The 22,600-nt window shown below is 40.9% G+C and overlaps 5 protein-coding genes and 1 pseudogene across 5 annotated transcripts; 5 read left to right on the top strand and 1 right to left on the bottom strand.

Annotated features, from left to right (window-relative positions):
* Positions 1-1,640: 1,640 nt before the first annotated feature.
* LOC141820812 (purple acid phosphatase 15-like) lies at positions 1,641-3,465 on the top strand. Its single transcript, XM_074708166.1, has 5 exons — positions 1,641-1,894; positions 2,013-2,230; positions 2,351-2,541; positions 2,746-3,027; positions 3,153-3,465. The coding sequence occupies exons 1-5, from the start codon at positions 1,755-1,757 to the stop codon at positions 3,321-3,323; spliced, it is 1,002 nt and encodes a 333-aa protein (XP_074564267.1). The 5' UTR covers positions 1,641-1,754; the 3' UTR covers positions 3,324-3,465.
* A 1,038-nt stretch (positions 3,466-4,503) lies between these two features.
* On the top strand, positions 4,504-5,583 carry LOC141821005 (chitin elicitor receptor kinase 1-like; annotated as a pseudogene).
* A 285-nt stretch (positions 5,584-5,868) lies between these two features.
* On the bottom strand, positions 5,869-7,944 carry LOC141820804 (inorganic phosphate transporter 1-6-like). Its single transcript, XM_074708154.1, has 2 exons — positions 7,869-7,944; positions 5,869-7,629 (listed from the first exon to the last, which is right to left on the bottom strand). Exon 2 carries the CDS (start codon positions 7,587-7,589, stop codon positions 5,982-5,984), a length of 1,608 nt encoding a protein of 535 aa, XP_074564255.1. The 5' UTR covers positions 7,590-7,629; positions 7,869-7,944; the 3' UTR covers positions 5,869-5,981.
* A 4,452-nt stretch (positions 7,945-12,396) lies between these two features.
* Positions 12,397-13,178, top strand: LOC141820883 (LOB domain-containing protein CRL1-like). The gene is made up of 2 exons (XM_074708244.1): positions 12,397-12,675; positions 12,837-13,178. Exons 1-2 carry the CDS (start codon positions 12,397-12,399, stop codon positions 13,176-13,178), a joined length of 621 nt encoding a protein of 206 aa, XP_074564345.1.
* Positions 13,179-15,240: 2,062 nt separating this feature from the next.
* Positions 15,241-17,310, top strand: LOC141821004 (peroxisomal OPC-8:0-CoA ligase 1-like). The gene is made up of 4 exons (XM_074708370.1): positions 15,241-16,629; positions 16,730-16,797; positions 17,012-17,114; positions 17,203-17,310. The coding sequence occupies exons 1-4, from the start codon at positions 15,241-15,243 to the stop codon at positions 17,308-17,310; spliced, it is 1,668 nt and encodes a 555-aa protein (XP_074564471.1).
* Positions 17,311-20,115: 2,805 nt separating this feature from the next.
* Positions 20,116-21,146, top strand: LOC141820941 (uncharacterized). The gene has a single exon (XM_074708307.1). The coding sequence runs from the start codon at positions 20,128-20,130 to the stop codon at positions 20,923-20,925; it is 798 nt and encodes a 265-aa protein (XP_074564408.1). The 5' UTR covers positions 20,116-20,127; the 3' UTR covers positions 20,926-21,146.
* Positions 21,147-22,600: the final 1,454 nt, after the last annotated feature.

Below are 22,600 nucleotides of genomic sequence, written 5' to 3'. Positions count from 1 at the left end.
GGAGGAGAGCGGAAAATGTGAATTCTTCCAGAGGGGCACGGCCACCGTCTATAGCCAACTGTATCCTTTCAAGGGCCTCTTGAATTATACTTCGGGCATTTTCCATCATGTGAGGCTTCAAGGTGAGATCACTCTTGGATACCAAACTTTAAGAGCTAGATAGATAATGATTTTTAGGAAATAATTTGATTCTTCTCTAGACATGGAACAATTTCATGTGTGTGAGTATGCTTCTTATTCATAGAGTCATTAGCATAGAAATAATTATTTGGATATTGTGTTCTATTTCTCATAAATTTAGGCTTCTTATCCATATGGTAGTCTCTCATGTGAGTAGAGATGGTTTCAAAGTTTATTGACAAGATATGATGATTATAAAGAAAAATAACATGATAAACTAATGACGAAAATATGATGAAAAATTCAAGCTAAGATGCAACATTTTTTTTATAGACAATCAAACTAAATAAGAAACTAGTAGTATGATGGTACTTTTGTTGTTTTCTAGTGAATGATGATATCGAAAATTTGTGAGCAAAACTTATTAAATATAAGTAATTTAATTACCAACTCAATAAACAACAGACAATTTTCAAAAAGGAAATGTCTTTATACTGGAATGTGAGTCAAGTTCGATACCAGAGTTGCCAAGTAGATCGTGTCATGCTTAGTTGATGAAATGAGTTGCACTTTGTATCTCTCTCTTGTAATTTCTAGGTTTCTCTTGTAATAAGCATTATGGTGATTCTCAACCTTGTATTAGATCCCACTTAAGAGTGGGGCCCTCATTTGATACACCTTTTTTCCAAATATTCAGCAACATCTTTTTTAGATTTCCTAATCACCTAAAAGTCTAACCTAACTAAAAGATATTCCTTCCAAATTGTGAACTCTGTTGTCTGTTGAGACCTTTGACTTTCTGAACTCGAGTGATGTGGATTCAACTGGTTTATGATTATACTTTAGAACTTTTTAGATTTCTGAAACTGACCTGCACTATAGTGATGAGACGTATTTCCTTTCAAATCGGAATTATTTAGGTTGATGACTGAGAACTTCTTACGAGTTTTAATTTTGAGAAATTAATTTTAAAATTTTCAAATGTTGTCTAGGCTTTTTTTTTTTTTGACTTGCTTGCCAATATTAGTTCACAAACTCTATTTAGATCTTCAAAACCAACTTGTACCTCAAAAATGCAAAATAGCTCATCATACTTGAGGGTACTTTGGAAGCATAAGTTACATTGCTTTAGCAATTGACTAAGACTGTTAAACAGAAGTTGCAAAAGTAAATTTTTCATGCTTTAGCGAGATAGTGCTTCCACTCAGAGGCTATAGGTTACTCAAAGTGAAGCAAGTTATGTAGTCTCTACTTTATTTTTAGTAAAGATCATGTTAATTAGCCCTTAACACTCGTTGATTCTTTTAATGAAAGACTATCTGGAATCTGCTTTAAGGAAACATGCAAAAGTGAGATCAGGGGCATTGCATGCCTGTGTTAAGATTATCTCTAGGGTTATAATCTCTGTTCTTTTCCCCCTTTTCATATTTGATCTAGGCCTCAAACCATCAACGAGGTACTATTATAAATGTGGTGATAGCTCCTTGAAGGCCTTGAGTGAGGAGCACACCTTTGTAACATTACCCTCATGTGGCCCAGACCATTATCCAAGCCGAATCGCAGTGATAGGTGATCTAGGACTGACAAGCAACTCAACAACTACAATAGATCATTTATATGAGAATGATCCTTCAATGATTTTAATGGTGGGAGACATGAGTTATGCAAACCAATATTTGACCACAGGAGGTAAAGGAGTTCCTTGCTTCTCGTGTGCATTCCCTGATGCACCCATTAGAGAAACATACCAACCACGGTGGGATGCATGGGGGAGGTACCTATTTACTTGATGTTTCAGTAGTTTGGTTGCAATATGCCCTGAGAGTGCATTAGCATTCTATAAGATAATTGCTGAAGAAACATCTAACAAATTGGAATTCACATTTGTGTAGATTCATGGAACCCATTACATCAAAGATTCCTATGATGGTGATTGAAGGCAATCATGAAATCGAACCACAAGTTGGGAATATGACTTTCAAATCTTACTCAGCACGGTTTTCAGTTCCATCTGAGGAGAGTGGCTCCAATAGTAACTTCTATTATTCATTTAACGCTGGTGGAGTTCATTTTATCATGCTGGGTGCTTATGTTGATTATAATCGGACAGGTCTGCTGATAGTATCCATGATTACCAGCTTACAAAATTGTATAAAAAGACTTGTTTGGGTCATGGAAAATTGTCCATTTTTTTTAGTTTCAGTCAATAATTACAAAATGTGCGTAGCAGGTGCACAATATGCTTGGCTTAAAAGAGATCTGCGTCGGGTCAATCGCCAAATCACTCCTTGGATCATTTCTTCTTGGCATCCTCCTTGGTATAATAGTTACAACTCGCACTATCAGGAATTTGAATGCATGAGGCAAGAAATGGAAGGACTTCTATATGAGTCTGGTATAGATATAGTATTCTCTGGACATGTAAGTAAGCACAATATTTTAGATTTATTTACATTCTTACTCGCAGAATAACGTGAGAGAGTTTTTTACTCGATTTAGATACTAAGATGCTATTGTATTTTGCACAATTAAAATGTTGGAAATTTGAAGCTATATAGTTTGCTTCTACAAAATTGAAGGCATTTACATGCATGAATCATTGATATTTCTTCTTCATATCTGCAGGTCCATGCTTACGAAAGGATGAATCGAGTATTTAACTATACATTGGATCCATGTGGACCGGTTTACATAACCGTTGGCGATGGAGGAAATATTGAGAAAGTCGACGTCGACTTTGCAGATGATCCTGGGAAGTGTCCTTCGGAGAGTGACAATACGCCAGAGTTTGGTGGTGTCTGCCATTTGAATTTTACTTCAGGCCCTGCAAAGGGTAAATTCTGCTGGAAAACACAACCCGAATGGAGTGCATTTAGAGAAAGTAGTTTCGGTCACGGTATTTTGGAGGTCTGAATTGGCTTATTCATTAAATTTAGTAATTCTTTCTCAGTTGATCAAAGCCTCAAACAGCGGCAGTTACAAAAGTTCAACAAAGTAGTTTGATGTTTACAAGTCTGCTTTTCCTTGCACAGGTTATAAATTCAACTTACGCCTTGTGGACTTGGCATCGAAATCAGGATACTTACAAGGGAAGGGCAAAAGGAGATCAAATATACATAGTGCGACAGCCGGAGCTCTGTTTGATGAAAAGTGGGAAAGGATACTATCGAAGAAATGGTAACATCGACTTATTGCAAAGTTAATCCTTACTATTCCATACTAATCATAAAATCCCTTAGCTATATCCTTGCTTGATCATGATATCTGCAATGTGTCGTTAGGCAATAAATCACCTGCAAATTGGTGCCGAATCTCCATCAATTAGTTGATGGTAATCTTTATTATATGTTGATACTATGTTTTCGTGCTTTCTATGGAGTTGCATCCTAATTTGAGGACATTGGTCTAGAGTGAATCGAGAACTATGATCTAGCTTCTTTTATCACAAAATCCTAACACAATCCAATCCATGGCATCGATTAGTTTTTTTTGGAGCGAAGTAGGGAAACCATAAGGAAATGATCAAGTTATTGGCAAAGGTTTTGGTAAAATAGAGGGTCAAAAGATCCTTCCAATTTGGTGCAAACATCGGAAATCATGGCATCTTGATGAGCATGAATCCCTCAAGTTTGTGAGTATTCTTTATGTGTTTTCATGTGCAAATGTTTAGGATGGCATGTAGATATTAGACAAGCAATCAATTACTAAAGGACATTGTTGGATGAATACGACATCAATTTATCTCTTCTTATGCTCAAGATGGATATATAGGAGTCTTTAGTACTAGTGATAGAAGGTCATGATAGAAGGTCATACGTTGATTTCGGACATCTTATACAGTCGATCCCATAATTATTTATAAAGAGGTAAATCATGAAGGATTTTATCCTGCGTGACTCTTATATGAAAGAAGTTCGGAAGAGTGTTTAGTATTAGTGCACTTTATAGTCCTAGATTCAAGATTATATTTTGTGAAAATAAAAACATAAAAATTGATATGGATGGCATCAATTGCATTAGTATATTGTCATCCAATATCTAAGATGATTTATTAAGGTAAGTTAAAAATAACATGATTGAATAAAAGTTAAATATTGACATATAGATTGATTTTAATATTTAAAAAAAAAATTCCCTTGAAATTAAAGGTTATGAGAAATAATACGGGTCTAGAAAATGATAAATACAAAAGCAACTAAATTAATTTTTAAAAATTCATTTTTAATTAAAAAATCTGTGAGTAAATAATACGGGGCCCACTCTCCTTCATCCAAGCAAACGCTGGTGAAGGGTGTCGATGAACGAGTTAGTGTTCGTTGGCTTTCTTTGTGTCTAAATACCCAGCCCTGCAGCCCAGCCGTAGGCGGAGACGAACCACCGCCTTCACGTCTTCTTCGCCGGTAGCGTCGAGCTGTTCCTCCGCCCAACCAGCCGGCGATTTATCCTTGTTCCATCCGCCGCCGGACAGTCCTATGTTTCCGATCGATGTGCAAGTCTCGATCAGCGACCAAGGCGTCCGTACCCAAACCTAGCCGTAGATCGCAAATCTCAACTGCGCCGGCCGCCTCCGGCGACGGGATTCGCGTCGTACCGGGTAACCGCCCTCCTCTCATCCATGATACCTCCGGAACCTCCTCGCCCACTGACGCTTTCACATCCTACTCTTTCTCTTCTCTCGGCTTCGCCTCCGTCCGCTCCTCCCTCCCAGCGCCCCCCGCTCTGTACCCTTTCTCAGAGCTCTGCGTCGCCACCAACAACTTCCCCTCTGCGCGCCACCCCTCCTCCTCTGCTTGCTGGTGCACCCTCCGCCGCCGGGACCTCGTCGTCATTGAGATATCACTCCGCCGCCATCCCGGTGACCTAGCCTAGCCGCCCGTTTCGCTGGCTTTTGCAAGTCCCACCATAGCTGCTGCCTCGCCCACCTTCTCGGCGCATCCTCCACCGAGAACTCTGTCTACCTCGTCTACGAGTTCGTCCCGGGCTCCAGCCTCACCGACTGCCTTCGCAACTCGCGGAGCCCTAGCTTCAACCCGCTCGCCTCCTGGATCTCGCGCGTCCAGGTCGCGATCGACATTGTCCAAGGCGCAAGTCCTCGAGTACATCCACCACTAACAGGATCACTAGCTCCGCCGTCATAATCACCGAACCCGACCTCCGCGCCAAGATCTGTCATTTCGGCGACGCAGATCTCGCCGGAGGGGTCCTCATTCCAATCGACAAATTAGATTCGGGGCTGCGAGACGGTTAGTATACCTGCGATTGAGGGACTCAGTCCCGGTGGAGGCAGCGGATAAGCTGGCGTGGGTGGCGCTGCGGTGCGTAGAGGCGGACGCGAATGCACGGCCGGAGATGCTTTGGCTGGCCGGAGAGCCGACGAAGGTGTACCTGGAATCGAAGGCTTGGGCGGCGAGGGTTCGGGCGGCGACTGACCTTTCGGTGTCGGTGACTCCGCGGTGCAAGTAAGCGAGCGCTGACGCGACTGAAGGCGACGGAACTCAGACCGGTTGTTGTCGGTAAGTCAAATATAGAAAGAGCAGCAACAAAAAGTAGAAAGCATATTCGTTTCGAATCAAAACAACTAGAAACCGTATCCATCCCCATATTAATAATTTTCTATATTAATAATTTTCATCGTTTCCAACTATTCTTATTCAATAAAAATATATTAAAATTAATATAATATTTAAAAATATAATTTAATAAAAATAAAATAAATATCGTTGAGAAGGGAACAAAATCATCCCTGCCTTTACCTACTACATTGCAGAAGTTTCTAAAATATTCAGTTGGTCAGCATGAGTTCAATTATGTTTTTTTTTTATAATAAATTTCAAATTCAAATGGATGTGCTTCGAACCGAATCAAACCGGCATGGTCATGCGGTTCGGGTCGGATCTGGCGCCGGCGTCCACCGTCGCCTCGTTCTCGCCGGACATTTCCTCCAGCGATTTTCCCTTCGACTCCGGCACCAGGAACGTGCACGCTAGCCCCAGAAGATTGCACCCGGCAAGCAAGAAGAGGGCATTCCTCACCCCGATCCCGGCAGGGTAGCCTCGGTCCGCCTTCGCCGGGTCCTGGTTCTGCGCCAGGTACAGGAACCCGAAGGCCCCCACGATCGCCCCCATCTTCCCTGCCGCTGCCGATATCCCGTGGCATGTCGACCTCAGCCGCGCCGGGAAGATCTCCGCCGGCACGATGAACGTCGTGCTGTTCGGCCCGAAGTTGGCGAAGAAGAAGGTGAAGGCGTACATCACCACGAAGCCGATGTGGTTCCCCGGCGCTGTCCAATGGTGGTACGGCACTGCCAGACCTAGCATGAACGCCGTCATCATTCCGAACCCTAGGGCTTGGATCGTGAACCGGCCGATGATGTCGATCAGCGCCACCGTGAACCAGTACCCGGGCACGGTGCCGCAGAGCGCGATTAGGGTTTGCGCCCGCGCAATGCGGAAGACCTCCTCCAGCGCGCTCATGGTTGCCGCCTTGGGGATCCACCCGATCGCGCTAAAGATGTCCTTTTGGAAAAGGTTCTGGCTGTAGAAGGCGATGTCGAGTAGGAACCATGTGCTGGTGGTGCCGAGGAGGTGGAGGCCATGCCGGCGGAGGAACTCCCTCGAGAACAGCCCGAAGCTGTTCGACGAAATGCGCGACTGATCCACCTTCTCCTGTTCGGCCTCGATTTCCATCTGCAGCACCTTGGACATGTCTGCGGCGGCCCGCGTCGCGTTTCCGGCGACGAGCGCTGTGTACCGGGCGGTCTCCGGCATCTTCGTCCGCGAGTAGTAGGTGAGCGCCGCCGGGAGCGCGCCGAACATGAGGATCATCCGCCAGGCGTAATCGGCCTCCGGCGCGGTGGAGGCGACAGGGTCAACGGCGTAGGCTGGGGCGGGGAACCGATCCTTGAAAACAGAGGAGACGACGATGGCGACCATTCCGCCTCCGAGGATGCCGAAGCCCTGCATCGCGAATACGGCGGCGATGAACGCCCCGCGGGTCTTCTTGTTTGCGTACTCCGACATGATGGTGGCGGAGAGCGGGTAGTCCCCGCCGATGCCGAAGCCGAGCCAGAAGCGGAAAAAGCAGAGCGTGGCGATGACGTCCTTGGCGGTGTGTCCGAAGGAGAGACCGGAGCCGACAGAGCAGAGCACCATGAGCATTAGCGTCATGCCGTAGACCCGCTTCCGACCCATCTTATCCCCGAGCCACCCGAAGAAAAGTTGCCCGGAAAGAGTGCCGACGAACGCGACGCCATTAACGGCGGCGGAGACGTTGGGCGGGAGGGTGCCCGGCGTCGGCGACCCGTCGACGTGGAAATAGATGCGGCCGAGCAGCTTGGTGACCAGCGAGATGCAGAAGAGATCGTAGGCGTCGGTGAAGAAGCCCATGCCGGCGATCACGATCGCCGTGAAGTGGTACCATTGCGTCTTTGCGACGTCGAGCGCGTTGAGGACTTGTAGCTGCTCCGCCATGATCCGGTATGCTCTCCTCCTCCTCTGCTCTTAACTCTTCCTGCCATTATCAACCCAATTTAACATCATCAAATCGCATATGTTCGTTAATCTCTTCTTCTATAATTAGCATGAAATCTTCCTTCAAGATTTACTTTCTTTTTATTTCTCTGTGCAAATCTAATCAATCAGATAAAAACACAACCAAAAATGGGAAACTGTAAAAACTAAACCTCTCTAATTCCACCAAGATCTAGAAACTACAAAAACGAAAAAACAGATTAAAAAAGAACTCGTTACCTAATCCAATCCACGTAGAGAATTAAGGAGAGGCGGAGAAGAGGCAATGAGAAGGAGAGTAAGGTGGAGATTATTTATAGAGTTCATTACGATCTCCATGCATATAGATAGCTCTAAAAATAGATGAGGAATATAATTCAAGGGAAGGTATCTTTGAGAATATTCTAGGAGTTTAATGTGTACCTTTGAATTATTTTGAAAGTTTCTATTTTCTTTTCATTTATTAAAATGAAAAGTATAATATATATATATATATATATCTAAATTATCAGTAGTTATTTGATAGAGTGTTAAGTGAATTAAATGATGAGGTTAGAGTTTGAATCGTGCTACCTGATAACATTTTTAGAAGAAATTTTTAGCTTTTATTATTGAGAAAATAAAATTTAAAAACTAAAGAAAAAAATCAATGGTAAATGCTTATTATTTTTATTTTTTATTTATAATTATCTTTTTAGAAAATATTAAATTAAAACTATTTTTTTTATTTCTAGAAACAAACGTGATTGTTTGAATAGGCAAGAAGAGAATGTTGGGAGATTTCAAATAATGCAAAGAAAGTGATGCTTTGTGCCTAGTTTAACTTACTGATTCAAGTTGGTGATCTTGAACACCAATAGAATATAAGCAATTTTGTCCAAGGCATCATTAAGTCTAAACCATTGCAATGACTAGTTAAATATTATTGATTTAACGAATTCAATCTTATAAAAGTATTCTCTAGTGATCTTGTTATTGATTTCAGTTTTAGAATTTTAGAAGTTCTAAAATATGTTTATTACACCAGATGGATAATTGATAAATATTGATTCTTATTTTTTTCATGTGCTTCTAAAATTCAAAATATTGTTTTCTCAAGGAAATATGTTATTCTTTCTCAACTTTTTTTTAAAAGAAAATTCTTTGATTTCCACCGTATGTTAGAATTGATTATATTATTATATTTAGTTCATTTACACTTTAGCACTCCAAAAATTTGTTTTTTAATAACATCTTTAGCTATGATTTTTTTTTTCGCACTAGTCAAATTTGTTAAAATTTTATCTTTGTTGTGTGCAAGTAGAGCTGTCAATAAAACCAATCCATGGCAGTGTGGACCAACCCTCCAGAAACCTATTATATGACGGGGCGAGGTGGGGTGGGCTGGCTCATCAATTTGACGGGTTGGAAAATCTCCAACCCAACTCAATGTGGGTTGTGGGTTAGGCGGCCAACCCACCGATTTGTCAAAAAATATTAAAAATTTTAAATTTAGATTACAGTTTAAACGGGTTAAGTTGAAATTTTAAATTTGGATTACTGTTTAGACGGATCAAATCTACTAGTTTATTAAATTTTCTACTTTAATTTTAAATTTAAAGGAAGAAAAATAAGTTTTCTCAATCTGCGGGTCAATCCAAGACTCGTCACGGGCCGACCCACAGGGGTCATGGGCCTAGGCGGGTCGGTTCACCTGAACCCATCTTAAAATGGGTTAATAAAATTTCAATCTAACCTGCTTAAATTGTTTGGCAGGCGGGCCAATCCGACGGGTTCAATCCAAATTGACGGCTCTAGCTGCAGATGATATCTAGCTGTGCTTGGCGTTGCACTGGCAAGCAGTTCCTCCCCCATCTCAGTACGTGCTTCTCCTCTTATTCTTTCCTCTCCTAAATATTTCAATTTTTTGGATCCTTAAGATCAAGAATTAAATCTTTCCTTCTCTTTCAATTTTTTGGATCCTTAAGAATTGTGCTTGTTGTTTCCTTCCCTTTCAAAATATATCCTTTTTTTGTTTAATTTTGAGAAGTGATCCGACGTATAATCAATCAATCGCCTGGTGAAAGTGAAGGAATAGCTAAAATTTGTGCTTTTCCTGTTTGAAGCTCCTATCTTTTGTGATCACAACGTACGTACGAATACATGGTTGCTAATTCCTAGCTTTTCTAATGCATATATTTTTAGTTGTGTATCATTTGTACCATACTGGGTGAAGTACTGGGAATCGGGCACGGGCAGAGCCACCTATAAAGCTACCCGTGCTATAGCCCGGGAGCTCGACAGCGCAAAGGTTTAATTTTATGGTTGAATTTTTTTTTTAAAGAAATTGAAGAAGGCAGCCCGGGTTGTACTCGTCGGTACAGTATACAGTCGAAGATCAGCCCGGATAAATCACTCGGGCTAGCTCCGCCATTGGAATCGGGGCTTGCATTTATATATATATATATATATAATTTCTAGTTCGTCCCTTCATTTGATCTCCACATGCAATGCAAAGGACAAACTTTGTATTCCTTGTCTTGTTGCAACTTGATTCTCTTTCAAGCAAACCAACAATGAGAAACATCCCCATCAACCATCACACTCTACCTTTGAAGGTTGCCAAATTGTTATTATTATTATTATTTCTTTGTTTTTTCTTCTTCTTTTTGGTTGAACATCAAAATCAAATTGCATATGCATCATAAATTGTTGGTCAAGACTTGGAAAATCTGTCTCCAAATAGGACAGTGAGTGCACATCCCACCCCACTACAAACCACCGAAATCTCACACAAAAATAAAACTTTCTGCATAGAGAAAACCCTAAAAGCAGTCTTCTGTTGTATGACCATCAGGCAAGAGTGGCAAGGTGACCACCTTTGTTCCCCACCCTCACCCAACAATAAGAATTCCATGGAGAGATGGATGATGTATGCGATCGAGTTGCACAATTCGGACGAAAACTGAGATCTTTCGGGATAGGTTCGGCTGTAGTGTAGTGTGTATTCGACTCTCAAATGTTCATTCAACTCCTTTAGTGAAGAACTCAAATATATTATGCTTTATGGAGCCTTGAGTTTGAGTAGACAGCAATCTCTAAAGCACCATAACTTGATCATATTGACAATTGGTACTCTAGAATTCACAAATAGGGATGACAATAGGTAAACGGTCCAATTTTCGGCAGCTTAAGTTGATCGAAGCTCGATCCTATATCGAAAAAAATCCAATCCAATACCCCACAACAACAAGAGAGAGAAACAGACTCAAAAATCCAGTTCCTGAGCAGTAGTAGAAACTGACAAGGACTGCAAGTTAACCTAATCAATGTGCATGTTCTTGCAACTTTAAAAAGTCATTTCAAGGTCAAACCTAAGAGATGAAAGTTTGATGATCACAACACTTTATGAATCCATCAGATCACATTTGTTAAGCAGATTCTGTGTCCATCAGTTCATGCAACCAAGCACATCCTTATCTACTGTGATTGACTATTATTTTGCAGCATGTGGTTTTCTAGATGCAGCTAAAACCCTAGCTAGGGTTTTGTCCCTTGGAGGTGAAATCAAGGCTTGTTGGAGAAAGACAAACAGAGGTTAAACCCTAGAACTAGTGTCAATCTTGACCAGTCTTTTGAAGTGTGGAACACTCAATCTGTTTTGCTAGCCAGACAAATTTGACCACCTAGTTATATATTAGGGTTAGTTTTATATGTAAGTAGTCTTTGTTTGGTGATAAATCATTGTTAGTTTTTTCAAATTACAGTTTGTTTAGTTTACACTTAAGCTTTCATCAAATAGCTGTAATTTGGTTCGGTTCACTTTTCGGTTTGAACTTGATGATGGAAGTAATTAATCAACTAATTGCACGTTTAAAATTATTGGTATACGAATGGAAAATAGGCTAACTCATAGGGGTAGATGAATTAGCTAAACATGTTTGTAGAGTGGATAAATCGAGTCAAACATAGAATGAATCATTTCTAATGAAGTATACGAATGGAACAAATTATTCAATTTATGTTTCTATTTGATTCCCATCTAGTGCCTCCTACCAAACCTAGGATTCAATCCTACTTGAAACCAAGTAAAATGTACAAATTAACTCAAATCATCATGATTAAAAAGAGATGAAAGCCAAGATTGAATGATGGTGTAGCCTCTTGTGCCAAAATTATAATGATGTAGTCTTGCATATGGTTTAGGGTTTAACAAAGTCTTTGATGGACCTTCGTTCGATAAATTCTATTCTCTTCTTCCTCCTTTTCCCCCTCCTTTTCATGTTGTGAGGACTCACCATAATTCAACTCTTTCATGTCTTTACTAATTCAGTCAAAAGATTAAAGACAAAGGTAGGCATAAATCTTCCTCCTCAATTGTAAATTAACATTTTAAATAAACTAAAGCCTTTCCCCCCTAAATTTATTCAAGTTCTTTCTTTATGTTTCCCTACTTGTTTAACTTTTTGATTGTCTTAAAACAAATAGTTTTGAGAGCCATTTCTTCATGGTTAAGTGTCGAACATCTTCGACCGAAGGAATGCGGAAATCTTGAGCAAAAAAACAAACTAGTAAATAATGAATTGCTATATATATATCTCAAAGAAGTAGATAATGTTTTTATATGAAAAATTATTAATGTAGGCCATTAAGGAGACCAACTCCAATAGATTAATCACCAAAAAATGATCTCCACCTCCACCTTCTAAATGTTTATAATGAGATGGTGGTGATTCATCACAAACTCTAAAGGTCAATTGAGTTTGAGTATGGTATAGTATAGCTCAAGATGGTAGGGTTTGGCTCTCCTTGTGGTGCATGCAAGTTCTTGAGGAGGAAGTGTGTGAGAGGATGTGTGTTTGCTCCCTACTTCTGCCATGATCAGGGGGCTGCTCTTTTTGAGGCCATCCACAAGGTGTTCGGGGCGAGCAACTTCTCGAAGCTCCTCCTCCACCTCCCGGCTTCCCAACGGTCTGAAGCAGCCCTCACTGTCTCCTACGAGGCTCAAGCCAGACTGCAAGATCCTATTTACTGTTGCGTGGCACACATCTTCGCGTTGCAACAACAAGTGAGTGCCATTTTAGTACAAACAAGTAATGTAGTTCGATGCAATTCAATTTCAAATTAAGTACTTTTAGAGTGTGGCATTGATACCTTATCATTTTAAGGATGAATTTGTTTTGTTCAATTAAAGTTGATACCGATCATTTCCTACCTTGTTTTGTATAGGTTGTAACTTTGGAGGCGCAAATAGAATCGTTGAAGGCTCAAACAGCACAAAGTTACTCATTTGAAGAAGACGAGTTGAGGAATAAGCTCCCACAACATAACAATACTATGAACCCTGAAGTCATGTTGCACCTTGAGGATGTGCTTCTTGATTCGAATTCCTTCCAATCTTCTCAGCATTCATATACGAGCTACGACAACCAGTTCTTGTTTACCACTGATGATAATTCGTGGTGCACGATGAGCACTTCATTCGACCTACAAGCAAATGCAATGAGATCCACATCTCATGATATGGATGACCTTCATTCTGTTGCATTTGGCTACCTTAATTGTGCATGAGAGGTCACATGAGTGAGTTAACCTACATGACGACCCATATATTAGGCTTAATTATCAATGATGTATGATAAACAAAAATGAAACAAAAGGCTGAATTTAGCGAAGCTTATTGCCATTAGAGATACACTTCTAGCTACTTCAGTATCAATATCGATTGGACTTTCAGATACAAAGGATGAAAGTTTATTGAAGTTTATCTATTTCATTCAATGAACCAATTAAACGGAAGAGACATATACCTACAAACCAAACATAATTCACAGAATGATTAAATATGAGCATAACACAAGCAAGTTACTTGAAGTTAACACCAATGATTGTTAAACAAATATTAAATTTGATACATAATTACACTTCAAACATTGTTCAAACTCTTTTAATGTGGTCCCCAAAAGAAGTCTTTTGTCTACTTATGTAGATCTCTGCGGGTTTGGTGCATAAGTTATGCTCTAGATTTATTCATAGTCGAATCATGAGGGAAGATCGTCGACTAATTTTAAGATGCCACCTTTTGCACCTTTCTCAATAATACAAGTGATAGACTCACAACCTGATCACTTGGAACATGATTTCACTTAATTTATTCCCTTCCTTCTTATGCTTATGCTTTTGCCTGATAAATTATAGCCATCATCTCTTTCTCTTTGTGTGTGTGTGTGTGTTTTTTTCTTGAATAATGCTCAAAATATTGGTACAAAAAGCATGTTTGCTTGCTTTTGAGTCTGAATTTAAAGAACTAAAGCTGTGATGGATCAGTCAAAGAAGGGACTATGGAAAGAGTAAAGATCATCATTAAGGTACGTAATTGAAAAAAAAAAAGGTTGGTGTTGTTTAAAAAAAAAAGTTAATTAGTAGATGTGTTGCACAATCATATTGTTTGTTTGTACATGTTTTCGAAGTTTAAAATTCCTAATCTCGACTTGAATTTGTCTCCTTGGACATTCTCCAAGTTTCGTAGTCTAAGTAATCGAAGGGAATAAAGGGATTTTTATAATTCTTGTGTTTATTACGGATTGGTTTGCTTTAGGCTTGGCCCAACCTTGACTCGACTGTAGGTTGAGCTAAGGGGCTTAGCCCGTAGGTTTTTTTTTAAAATTTCTTTCTATTTTTGTAATTCTTTTTATATTTATTTTATTTTTATTATTTTATTAAAATATCCAGCCATGATAGTTTGTGTTAGGCCCCACCTAGCATACTATCTAAATGGGCCAATCGGGCCGGGACCCTACTCAGCCCAGGCCAACACAGTTTGCAAGACCTTTTTCTTCAATAAAAGTTGGAATCTGTCGTCCCAATGGTCTCATACAGTCGACCTCACAACCATTAGAAGGTAAATCAAGAAACTGCAGTTGGCCCATGACCTCACTTTCATCTCAAGTGAAACACCATGACGAAGTCAGAAATTTGATAGCCCCTAGTTAACTAATCTCAGACCGATAAAAAAAATTCAAGATTGTCTTTCTCTTTTTTTCACATGTTTTACTAATACATTTCAGTAAAAGATGGAATCTGTTACCCCAATGACCTCACACGATCGGTCCCACGATCATCTGTGAAAAAATAAATCGGAAAATTGCAATTGACAATGAGAGGAGGACATTACCTTAGTTTTATTGAGATTCGACTTTTATCCACTTCAATAAATCTGTTCTGTTGTAACCAACTCAATTATGTTTCAAAAACCTAAATAAACTAATACATGATTCCACCCTTGTGAACCACGACCTCTTCCTTGATAGAGCAAGTCGTAGAAGAAATAATAATCTCATTGTATCTACAAACAATGAGAAAGAGAGAACAAAGCCTTAAGGACAAACAATCAACTGTCTTTTATATATATATAAACTGCCGGCACGAAGAAAACAACAAGAAATCAATAATTTTTATTAAATAAATAAATAAATATTATTAATTAATATATAGAAATTTAATACGACAAGCAACGGTTTTAACGTCCAAAATCCATGCCTTTGTCTTTTCCATCCGTTCATCCGTTTTAATGTATAGAATTTAAACCGCTTCGAAAGTCTCGTAGCACTCTGTTCTTGTTTCATACGAGCATATGGCCGAACACCTTGCGGGCGAGGAGGTGAAGGTGGCGGAGGACTGTCGGAGGAGCGGCTTCTGCGCCGATTCCGGCGTCTTCCGTTCTCTTCATCGCCTCTCCCCTCGCCATCTCCCTCCCTCCGACCCCGCCCTCGACACTGCCTCCTTCGTTCTCTCGCTGCTCACGCCCACCGACCGCCTCGCTTTCCTCGACTCGGCTTCCGGCCGCGGCCTCTCCTTCTCCAGTCTGCGACGCTCCGTTCTCTCCCTTGCTGCTGCGCTCCGCCTTGGCCTCGGCATCTGCCCCGGAGATGTCGTGCTCCTCCTCGCTCCAAATTCTGTTATTTACCCTGTTATCGCCCTCGCCGTGCTCGCAGCCGGCGCCGTACTCTGCCCCGCCAACCCACTTTGTACCACCGCCGACGTTGTCCGCCAGGTCCGCGACTCCGGCGCGGCCATCGCCATCGCTGCACCCGAGGAGGCCCACAAGGCCGCCGCCGCCGGGCTCCCCACCCTCCTCACCCACCGACCGTCCCCGCCCGACGTCACCGATGACACGCTTCCGTCGGCCGAGGAGATGATGGAGTGGGGCGACCCCATGGCGGCGACGCCATCGGGACGGCGGCAATCCGACCCTGCGGCGGTGCTGTACTCATCGGGGACGACGGGGTCGCCCAAGGGAGCGGTGCTTACCCACGGGAACCTCATCGCGGCGGTGTCGCTGCTCCGGTGGGCGTCGGATGCGAGCGGCTCCGACGGAGACGTCTTCCTCGCCTTCATCCCGATGAGCCACGTGTACGGCCTGGTCTTCTTCGCGCTGGGTCTGCCCGCGACGGGCGCAAGAGTAGTAGTGATGCCGCGGTTCGAGCTCGCGGCGGCTATGGAAGCCGTAACGCGCCACGGAGTGACGAACATCCCGGCCGTGCCGCCGGTGGTGACGGCGATGGCGAAGTCCCCCAAAAATTGGGACTTATCTAGGCTGAGGCGCGTCGGCACCGGGGCGGCGGCGATGCCTCCGGCGTCCGCGAGGGGGTTCCGGCGCCGGTACCCCTGGGTGGAGCTGAGGGAGGGGTACGGCCTGACGGAGACGTGCGGGGCGGCGACGTTCGCGGCAGCTGCATCGAAGCGGGCGGAAGGCAGGGGCGTGGGGCAGCTGCTGCCGGGATTCGAGGCTAGGGTGGTGGCGCCGGCGACAGGGAAGGCGGAGGGGCCGGGAGGGGTGGGGGAGCTATGGCTGAGGGGGCCCACGGTGATGTGGGGCTACCTGGGCAATGACGCGGCGACGGCGGAGGCGGTGGCGAACGGCGGGTGGCTCAGGACCGGCGACTTGGTGTACTTCGACGACGACGGCTACTTGTTCATAGTCGACCGCATCAAGGAGCTCATCAAGCCCAACGGCTACCAGGTGAGCTCATCACCTCCCAAACTAACAATTCTTCGTACCACATTGGATTCGAAACAAGAACACTACTATCAAAATATATAGTTGTTTCATTGAATTGCAGGTTACCCCAACAGAGTTGGAGGCTCTGCTTGCAACGCACCCTCACATACTCGATGCTGCAGTCGTACCGTGAGTCTTCGTCTTCTTCTACCTCCTTCGTACTCATACCAAATACCAGCACATTGCTCTCGAAATCGAGCATGAATTAATCGAAACGCAAACAGTTTGCAAAGTGTTGTCATCAAATATCGATAGTCGAATTCGAGTAGCACATACAACTGCATGCCTTGTTGTTCGATCGTCATAATCGATGAGACAGAAAGATGTGGTGGTGATGTTGCAGGTTGGAGGACGAGGAGGCAGGGCAGGTGCCCATGGCTTTCGTGGTGAGAGCGGATGACAGTCGACTGACAAGCGAGGAGGTGATGCAGTTTGTCGCTGCTCAGGTAATGAACGAATGAATGCCTTGAAAGAGTTCGATCGATCGATATTCATTAATGTTCAGCGATTGACCTACTGAAACAACTGAATCAGGTGGCACCCTACAAGAAGGTCAGGAGAGTTGCCTTCGTAGGCACCATTCCCAGATCACCTGCAGGCAAAATCTTGAGGAAGGACCTCATGACTCGAGCGAAGCTGTAGTGACATGAAAATGGGCCTTGTGTGTCTTCCTCATCGAGGAGACCCAACCATGAAAATGGGCTTTCATTTCTTGAGTGTAGGTCACACGACTCTATCGATCCTCCATTTCCTGCCTTTCTACTTAGGTTTTTAAGAACATCGAACAAGATCTTTTTTTTCTATACAAATATAGTCATTGTTTATCTCTTTCCCTTCTCTTAAAGCTAAGTAGTGTATCACTATTATTTTAAGAGGAGTTTTTCCCCCTAAAATTCGAAAAGTATAGATAAAAGTAAAAAAATCTAAAGAAAAAAGTGGTTATGAAATCATTTTCGAGATAAAAATCAACTAATTTATATGAATCGACTCATTTATTATTCATTTTGATTCAAAATTTAATACATGGCAAAATAATCTAAACTGCCCAAAATGGGCAAACAAGTTGATTTCAAAATTAACTTGTTGGATATCACATACATTTATACACTCCACGTGTTAACGGGTTACATATATTTCGGATGCATTCGAACTCACATACATAAGATTTCAGATCAAAATGAGTCATTAAATTAGTATTTAAAACCATTATTGATTACTAAATTAAAACTAAAAATATATATATATGACAAATTAGCAGCGCAGCTGTGTTTTTCTCAACAGCTGTGGAAACAGTTGGAAAGACGGGACAGCAAGAGATGCTTCATATTTATTGATGAGATATGTAGATATATGTCTACTTGCACCGCCTCCGCCACTACTTCCTCACTGAAATAATTGATTATTTATTTTTAAATTGTTGATTTGTAATTCATTTCTTATTTTTATTGGATAAAAAAAATCAAATAATTAGTTTGTAATCAAAATATGTCCACCATAGGACAGTGAGTATGTTGTATAAAAAAAATAAGCATATCACATATTCATTATATTAATATCTCCTTTTTATTAACACACATTCATATTTATTTTAATATTCATATTTATTATTTATGGATTCCAACTATCCATTAACTACTCAAAACTTTCACATTGGTATTAATGTGTGAGTGTTATAACAAAAATAATGTTATAACTAATACAGATGAGTGTTATAATATTTATACACATGCAAACTTTCAATTCTTTGAACAGAATTAATTGAATGGGTGTGTTTATTAATTAATATAAAATAAGAATAAATAGGAATAAGTGACCAGTAAGATTTATAAATAATGAATGCTAATGTTGAAATAAATGTGAGTGTATTAATATAATAAATATGCCGCATATGAGTTTTACACTTTTTGAAGATGAATATATATATATATATATATATATATATATTATTCAAATCAATATGGATGCTCTCATATGATTTTTTTTTTTATTTTTATTATATTTGAAAAATTGAATGATAGCGTGTGTTATAATACTTATCCACATTGATTGTAATTAATACCATTTAGGTGTTACGATACTATTCATATAACATCAATATGACTATTCTTATTTCAACATTGTTATAATAATTAAGAAATAGTTGCTATAACATATGCTAATTATTATGTAAGTAAGATTATTATATTAAACTATTTTTTATTAAATTAATCAAAATTATTTTAAAATAATCACAGTAATTATTTAAATAACTATTATAACAGTATTATTAGCTGTTATAGTATTATAATAACTATATGTTATAATAATTAATCGTAATTATTACAATAAACTTAAAAAGTAAAAGTACTTTCAAAATAAATAATATAATAGGATGCCATTTTATTTATTTAAAAAAGTATAATTTTAGACGTCCTTTTTTACGTTTGCCCATTTTTATTTATCTTATCTTAAAATTAAAGTGATCAAGCTTAAAATTAAAGGGAGAAGGCGTATGAGGGGGAGTAAATCACGTCTAATTCTCACTATTTACTATATGTCTTCACACTGTCGTTTCTAACTTTAGGGTTCAATAATATTATACTTTCTCGTGTGTTTGTTCGTATGGACGATAAGAGGAAAACTATATTGCAAAGTTTAGGGTTTTGAGTTAGATAAAGTAATAGCTATTCTATTTTGAAGCTTTTGGGAGTAAATAACTTGAAGTTTAGGGGCTATAAAGCTTATTAATATGTCATTTCAGTTACAAAATGAATAAATATTTACCATTTCAAAGTAAGAAATAGCATAATTATTTATCATCACAAAATTTAATATGGCATATATAGATTTGTAATCTAGAATTTATTTAATTTCATATTTCTCTCTTTTACTTTTCAATTTGTAGTTTATATTTTTAACTAAGATAAAAATGAAGATGATAATAAATGATTAAAATTTTAACATACATTATATAATATTCAAAAAATTTAAGGACAATGTTGTTAATTATAATCATGTTATTAGTAGCTATTTCAAGAGAACAACTAACTTTAGTGAGACACATAATTAACAAAACTAATTCAATGTTTAATATTTAAACATAATTAAGCACAAATATGACACTTATGCATGTTTACTATGAAGGACAAATTAGGGGAAGGATAGATTGTAGGAGAGCGAGACGATTTCTTTTGTTTATTTAACATGAAGTTAAGCACCTTGGATCACTTCCCTACTGATTATCCACCCCTTCCCTATCCGTCCTCCTAAGTAAACAGATCCTTGATTACTCAAGCATCACAATAGATTTATTGTCAGTCCATTACCCTCTCACGGCATGTTTACGAATAAACCCCTTATTTTCCACTTAATCCGTTGGAACAAGTCACAACACACTAGCTTTACACTCCCTATAAATATATATAATTTCACAACCCCCCTTATTATTCCTTCCTTGTTTTAGTTGCGTCGAAGGAAGCCATGAAGCAGAGTATCGGCAATATCACGGCGAAGAAACACGGCGACTTCTCGTCGGTGGTCATCAATTGCAAGCGGACGAAGCGTCTCCTGGCGGCTGCCGCCGCTTCCTCCTCGTCGGCGGAGTCCTTCAGCAGCAGCACCGACCCGGAGGAGGAGGTCATGGCTCGCTGCCTCATCCTCCTCGCGCAGGGGCGCGTCTCTCCTCCGCCTCCAGATTCCGCCGATTTTAGGTCCTCTTCCACCCCGGCTGCCGCCGGTGGAGGCGGCCGCAGGTTCTCCAGCAGGCCGTGCGCGTACGACTGCAAGACGTGCGGCAAGAGCTTCCGTTCCTTCCAGGCCCTCGGCGGGCACCGCACCAGCCACAAGAAACCCAAGGACATGCCGCCTCCTGCGACGGCGGAGGACGGCTGCGGCCGAACTGTCTTTACTGGCGATCCGAAGTTGCCGCGGGAGCACAAGTGCGCCATCTGCCGGACGTCGTTCTCCTCCGGCCAAGCCCTCGGCGGTCACATGCGTAGGCACCGCCAGATAACCGCCGCCGCGGACGAGCCTGCGCTGCCGCAAGCGAAGAAGGAGGTGACCAAGAACGCCTTCGTTTTGGATCTCAATCTCCCCGCGCCGTCGGAGGACGACGGCTCCAAGGAGCGGCAGCCGGTCTCTCCGCCGCCGTCAAGCTTCGCCTTCCCCTTCCGTTTCCCCTTCGAGAACCAGCAACGGCTCGTCTTCTCGTCACCTCGGCACCGGCGTTGGTGGATCACCATGAAAAAAAATAATTTTTACGCACATAGAAAATATTAAATGTATTTTTAGGGTTTGGCTTCTTCGCTTCTGTACCTCCAAAGTCCAAAGAAAGAGAAGAGATGTGGATGAGATTTTTAGAGCGAGGTTGGTTTACTTTGTTTGCAAGAAGCTAACTCCTTTTTAAAAATATTAAATGCTTAGGAGAAAAAGAAACCAATTAAAATAAAATAAATGTCTAGATCAAAATGACAAGAAATAATAAAGAAGATAAAGTAAAAAAAACAAAAATGGAAGGACTTTACTTCACTCCAAGTATGTCCGTGCTACGAGCCAAATGCTTATCTAGTAGTTATTAATTTTTGGCCTAACACATTACTTTCGTTTAGTTGCTTGCTTTTTCTTCAACTTAACTGCCCATATCACGGATGGATTTTAGTTAGGATTGTTAAATTGTATGCATGGCCAAAGTTGTAGCCCATTTCATTTTGATAATAAATATTTCTTTTACTTTTTAGAAAGAAATGAGGTTGAAGAAAATGAGCTGAGCTAACTTGATCCCCAGTTACGACGTATTGTCTCAATTTTTTTTCAAACGGGGAACGCAATCACTTGACATCTGGATTGGTCGCCGTATGCGCTTCCCGATTTATCCTGTGGTCGGTGGAAAATTTCTGTGGGACCGAGTTGGCCGCCCCTACTAACTTGAAAGAAAAGAGAACTAAAGGAAGTTATTGGGCTTGGTACTTGAGCCTCAGGCATAGTAGGGCACTGGAAATATAATGTGTTTGGTACTTGGGCCCGGAAGTTGGATTCGAAATCGGAGTGTCAAGGAGTCAAGCTTAAAGCTGGATAGTGCTCAACATGAAGATTGGGGCTCAGGAAAGAGGGGCGTAGGGTTGGTTTGATAATATCTTATTCGAAGGGGAAGCAGCGAGCAATAAAGTGTTGGATAATTTTTTGTTATCGGGAATAATCTCATATTATTATCAGAGTTGCAGGAAATAATATGAAGTTGAAATTATAATTCAAAACTCAGACTTATACGTTAAGATGACGTGAGTTAATAATCTCATGCTGCTAACTTGAATTGGTTGGATCACGCTTTGAGTTAAGTTGTCAAGTGCACAAGCCAATCAGAGTTTGCACGTGCTACCAAGTGTCCAAACATCGAGTGCTTGAGCATTTTGAAGGTCCAAGCCTATGCTCTTTCTTAGCCCGAGTGGAAGCCATTGTTCGAGAGGTTGCCTCGCTCGAGTGGTTAGTGAAGTATTATCGCTCGAGTACCAATTGTTTGCGTCGTCCCAACGACTATCGAGTCAGCCAAGTCTAAGTGGGTTGCTATCGCTTGAGTGATGAGTCGAAAAGATAGAAATCGAGGCATACGTTTGATATAATTTTCTTAAAATAGAATCATCTCCTCCGACAATGTTTCAAAATTATGTTGAGCCATATTGACAATAAAAAAAAAGTGGTTAGTGGTGAATTTAACATGTACCTGAATGCTATCACAAGTACACTGTCTAGTGACATGCATGACAAAAGGAAGTTGTTGTATCCTCTCCTATGGTAGCCTTGAAGTTCTGATTTTTGAATGGCTGAATGAAGATCATTCAATGCTTGAGTAAAAAGACAGACAACAGTCATCAACGTATAAATTCATATCCAAGCTTTGGATTGTGACACATCCATAACTTTTGCAATTAAGATTTATTTTAAATCTTTTAATGTTTCT

Source organism: Curcuma longa, unplaced genomic scaffold, assembly GCF_044706935.1.
Source record: "Curcuma longa cultivar G26 ecotype Majalengka, Jawa Barat unplaced genomic scaffold, ITB_CL_G26_1.1 utg8573_np1212_1322966_RagTag, whole genome shotgun sequence".
NCBI lineage: Eukaryota > Viridiplantae > Streptophyta > Magnoliopsida > Zingiberales > Zingiberaceae > Curcuma > Curcuma longa.
Note: the sequence above shows the minus strand (reverse complement) of the source record. Positions and strands in the feature narration are given on the sequence as shown.

Coding starts and splice junctions, on each gene's coding strand:
- LOC141820812 (XM_074708166.1), top strand. CDS start 1,755: ATGATTTTAATGGTGGGAGACATGAGTTATGCAAACCAATATTTGACC. Junction 1,895..2,012: donor CGGTGGGATGCATGGGGGAG/GTACCTATTTAC, acceptor ACATTTGTGTAG/ATTCATGGAACCCATTACAT. Junction 2,231..2,350: donor TGTTGATTATAATCGGACAG/GTCTGCTGATAG, acceptor TGTGCGTAGCAG/GTGCACAATATGCTTGGCTT.
- LOC141820804 (XM_074708154.1), bottom strand. CDS start 7,589: ATGGCGGAGCAGCTACAAGTCCTCAACGCGCTCGACGTCGCAAAGACG.
- LOC141820883 (XM_074708244.1), top strand. CDS start 12,397: ATGGTAGGGTTTGGCTCTCCTTGTGGTGCATGCAAGTTCTTGAGGAGG. Junction 12,676..12,836: donor TCTTCGCGTTGCAACAACAA/GTGAGTGCCATT, acceptor TGTTTTGTATAG/GTTGTAACTTTGGAGGCGCA.
- LOC141821004 (XM_074708370.1), top strand. CDS start 15,241: ATGGCCGAACACCTTGCGGGCGAGGAGGTGAAGGTGGCGGAGGACTGT. Junction 16,630..16,729: donor TCAAGCCCAACGGCTACCAG/GTGAGCTCATCA, acceptor ATTGAATTGCAG/GTTACCCCAACAGAGTTGGA. Junction 17,115..17,202: donor TGCAGTTTGTCGCTGCTCAG/GTAATGAACGAA, acceptor CAACTGAATCAG/GTGGCACCCTACAAGAAGGT.
- LOC141820941 (XM_074708307.1), top strand. CDS start 20,128: ATGAAGCAGAGTATCGGCAATATCACGGCGAAGAAACACGGCGACTTC.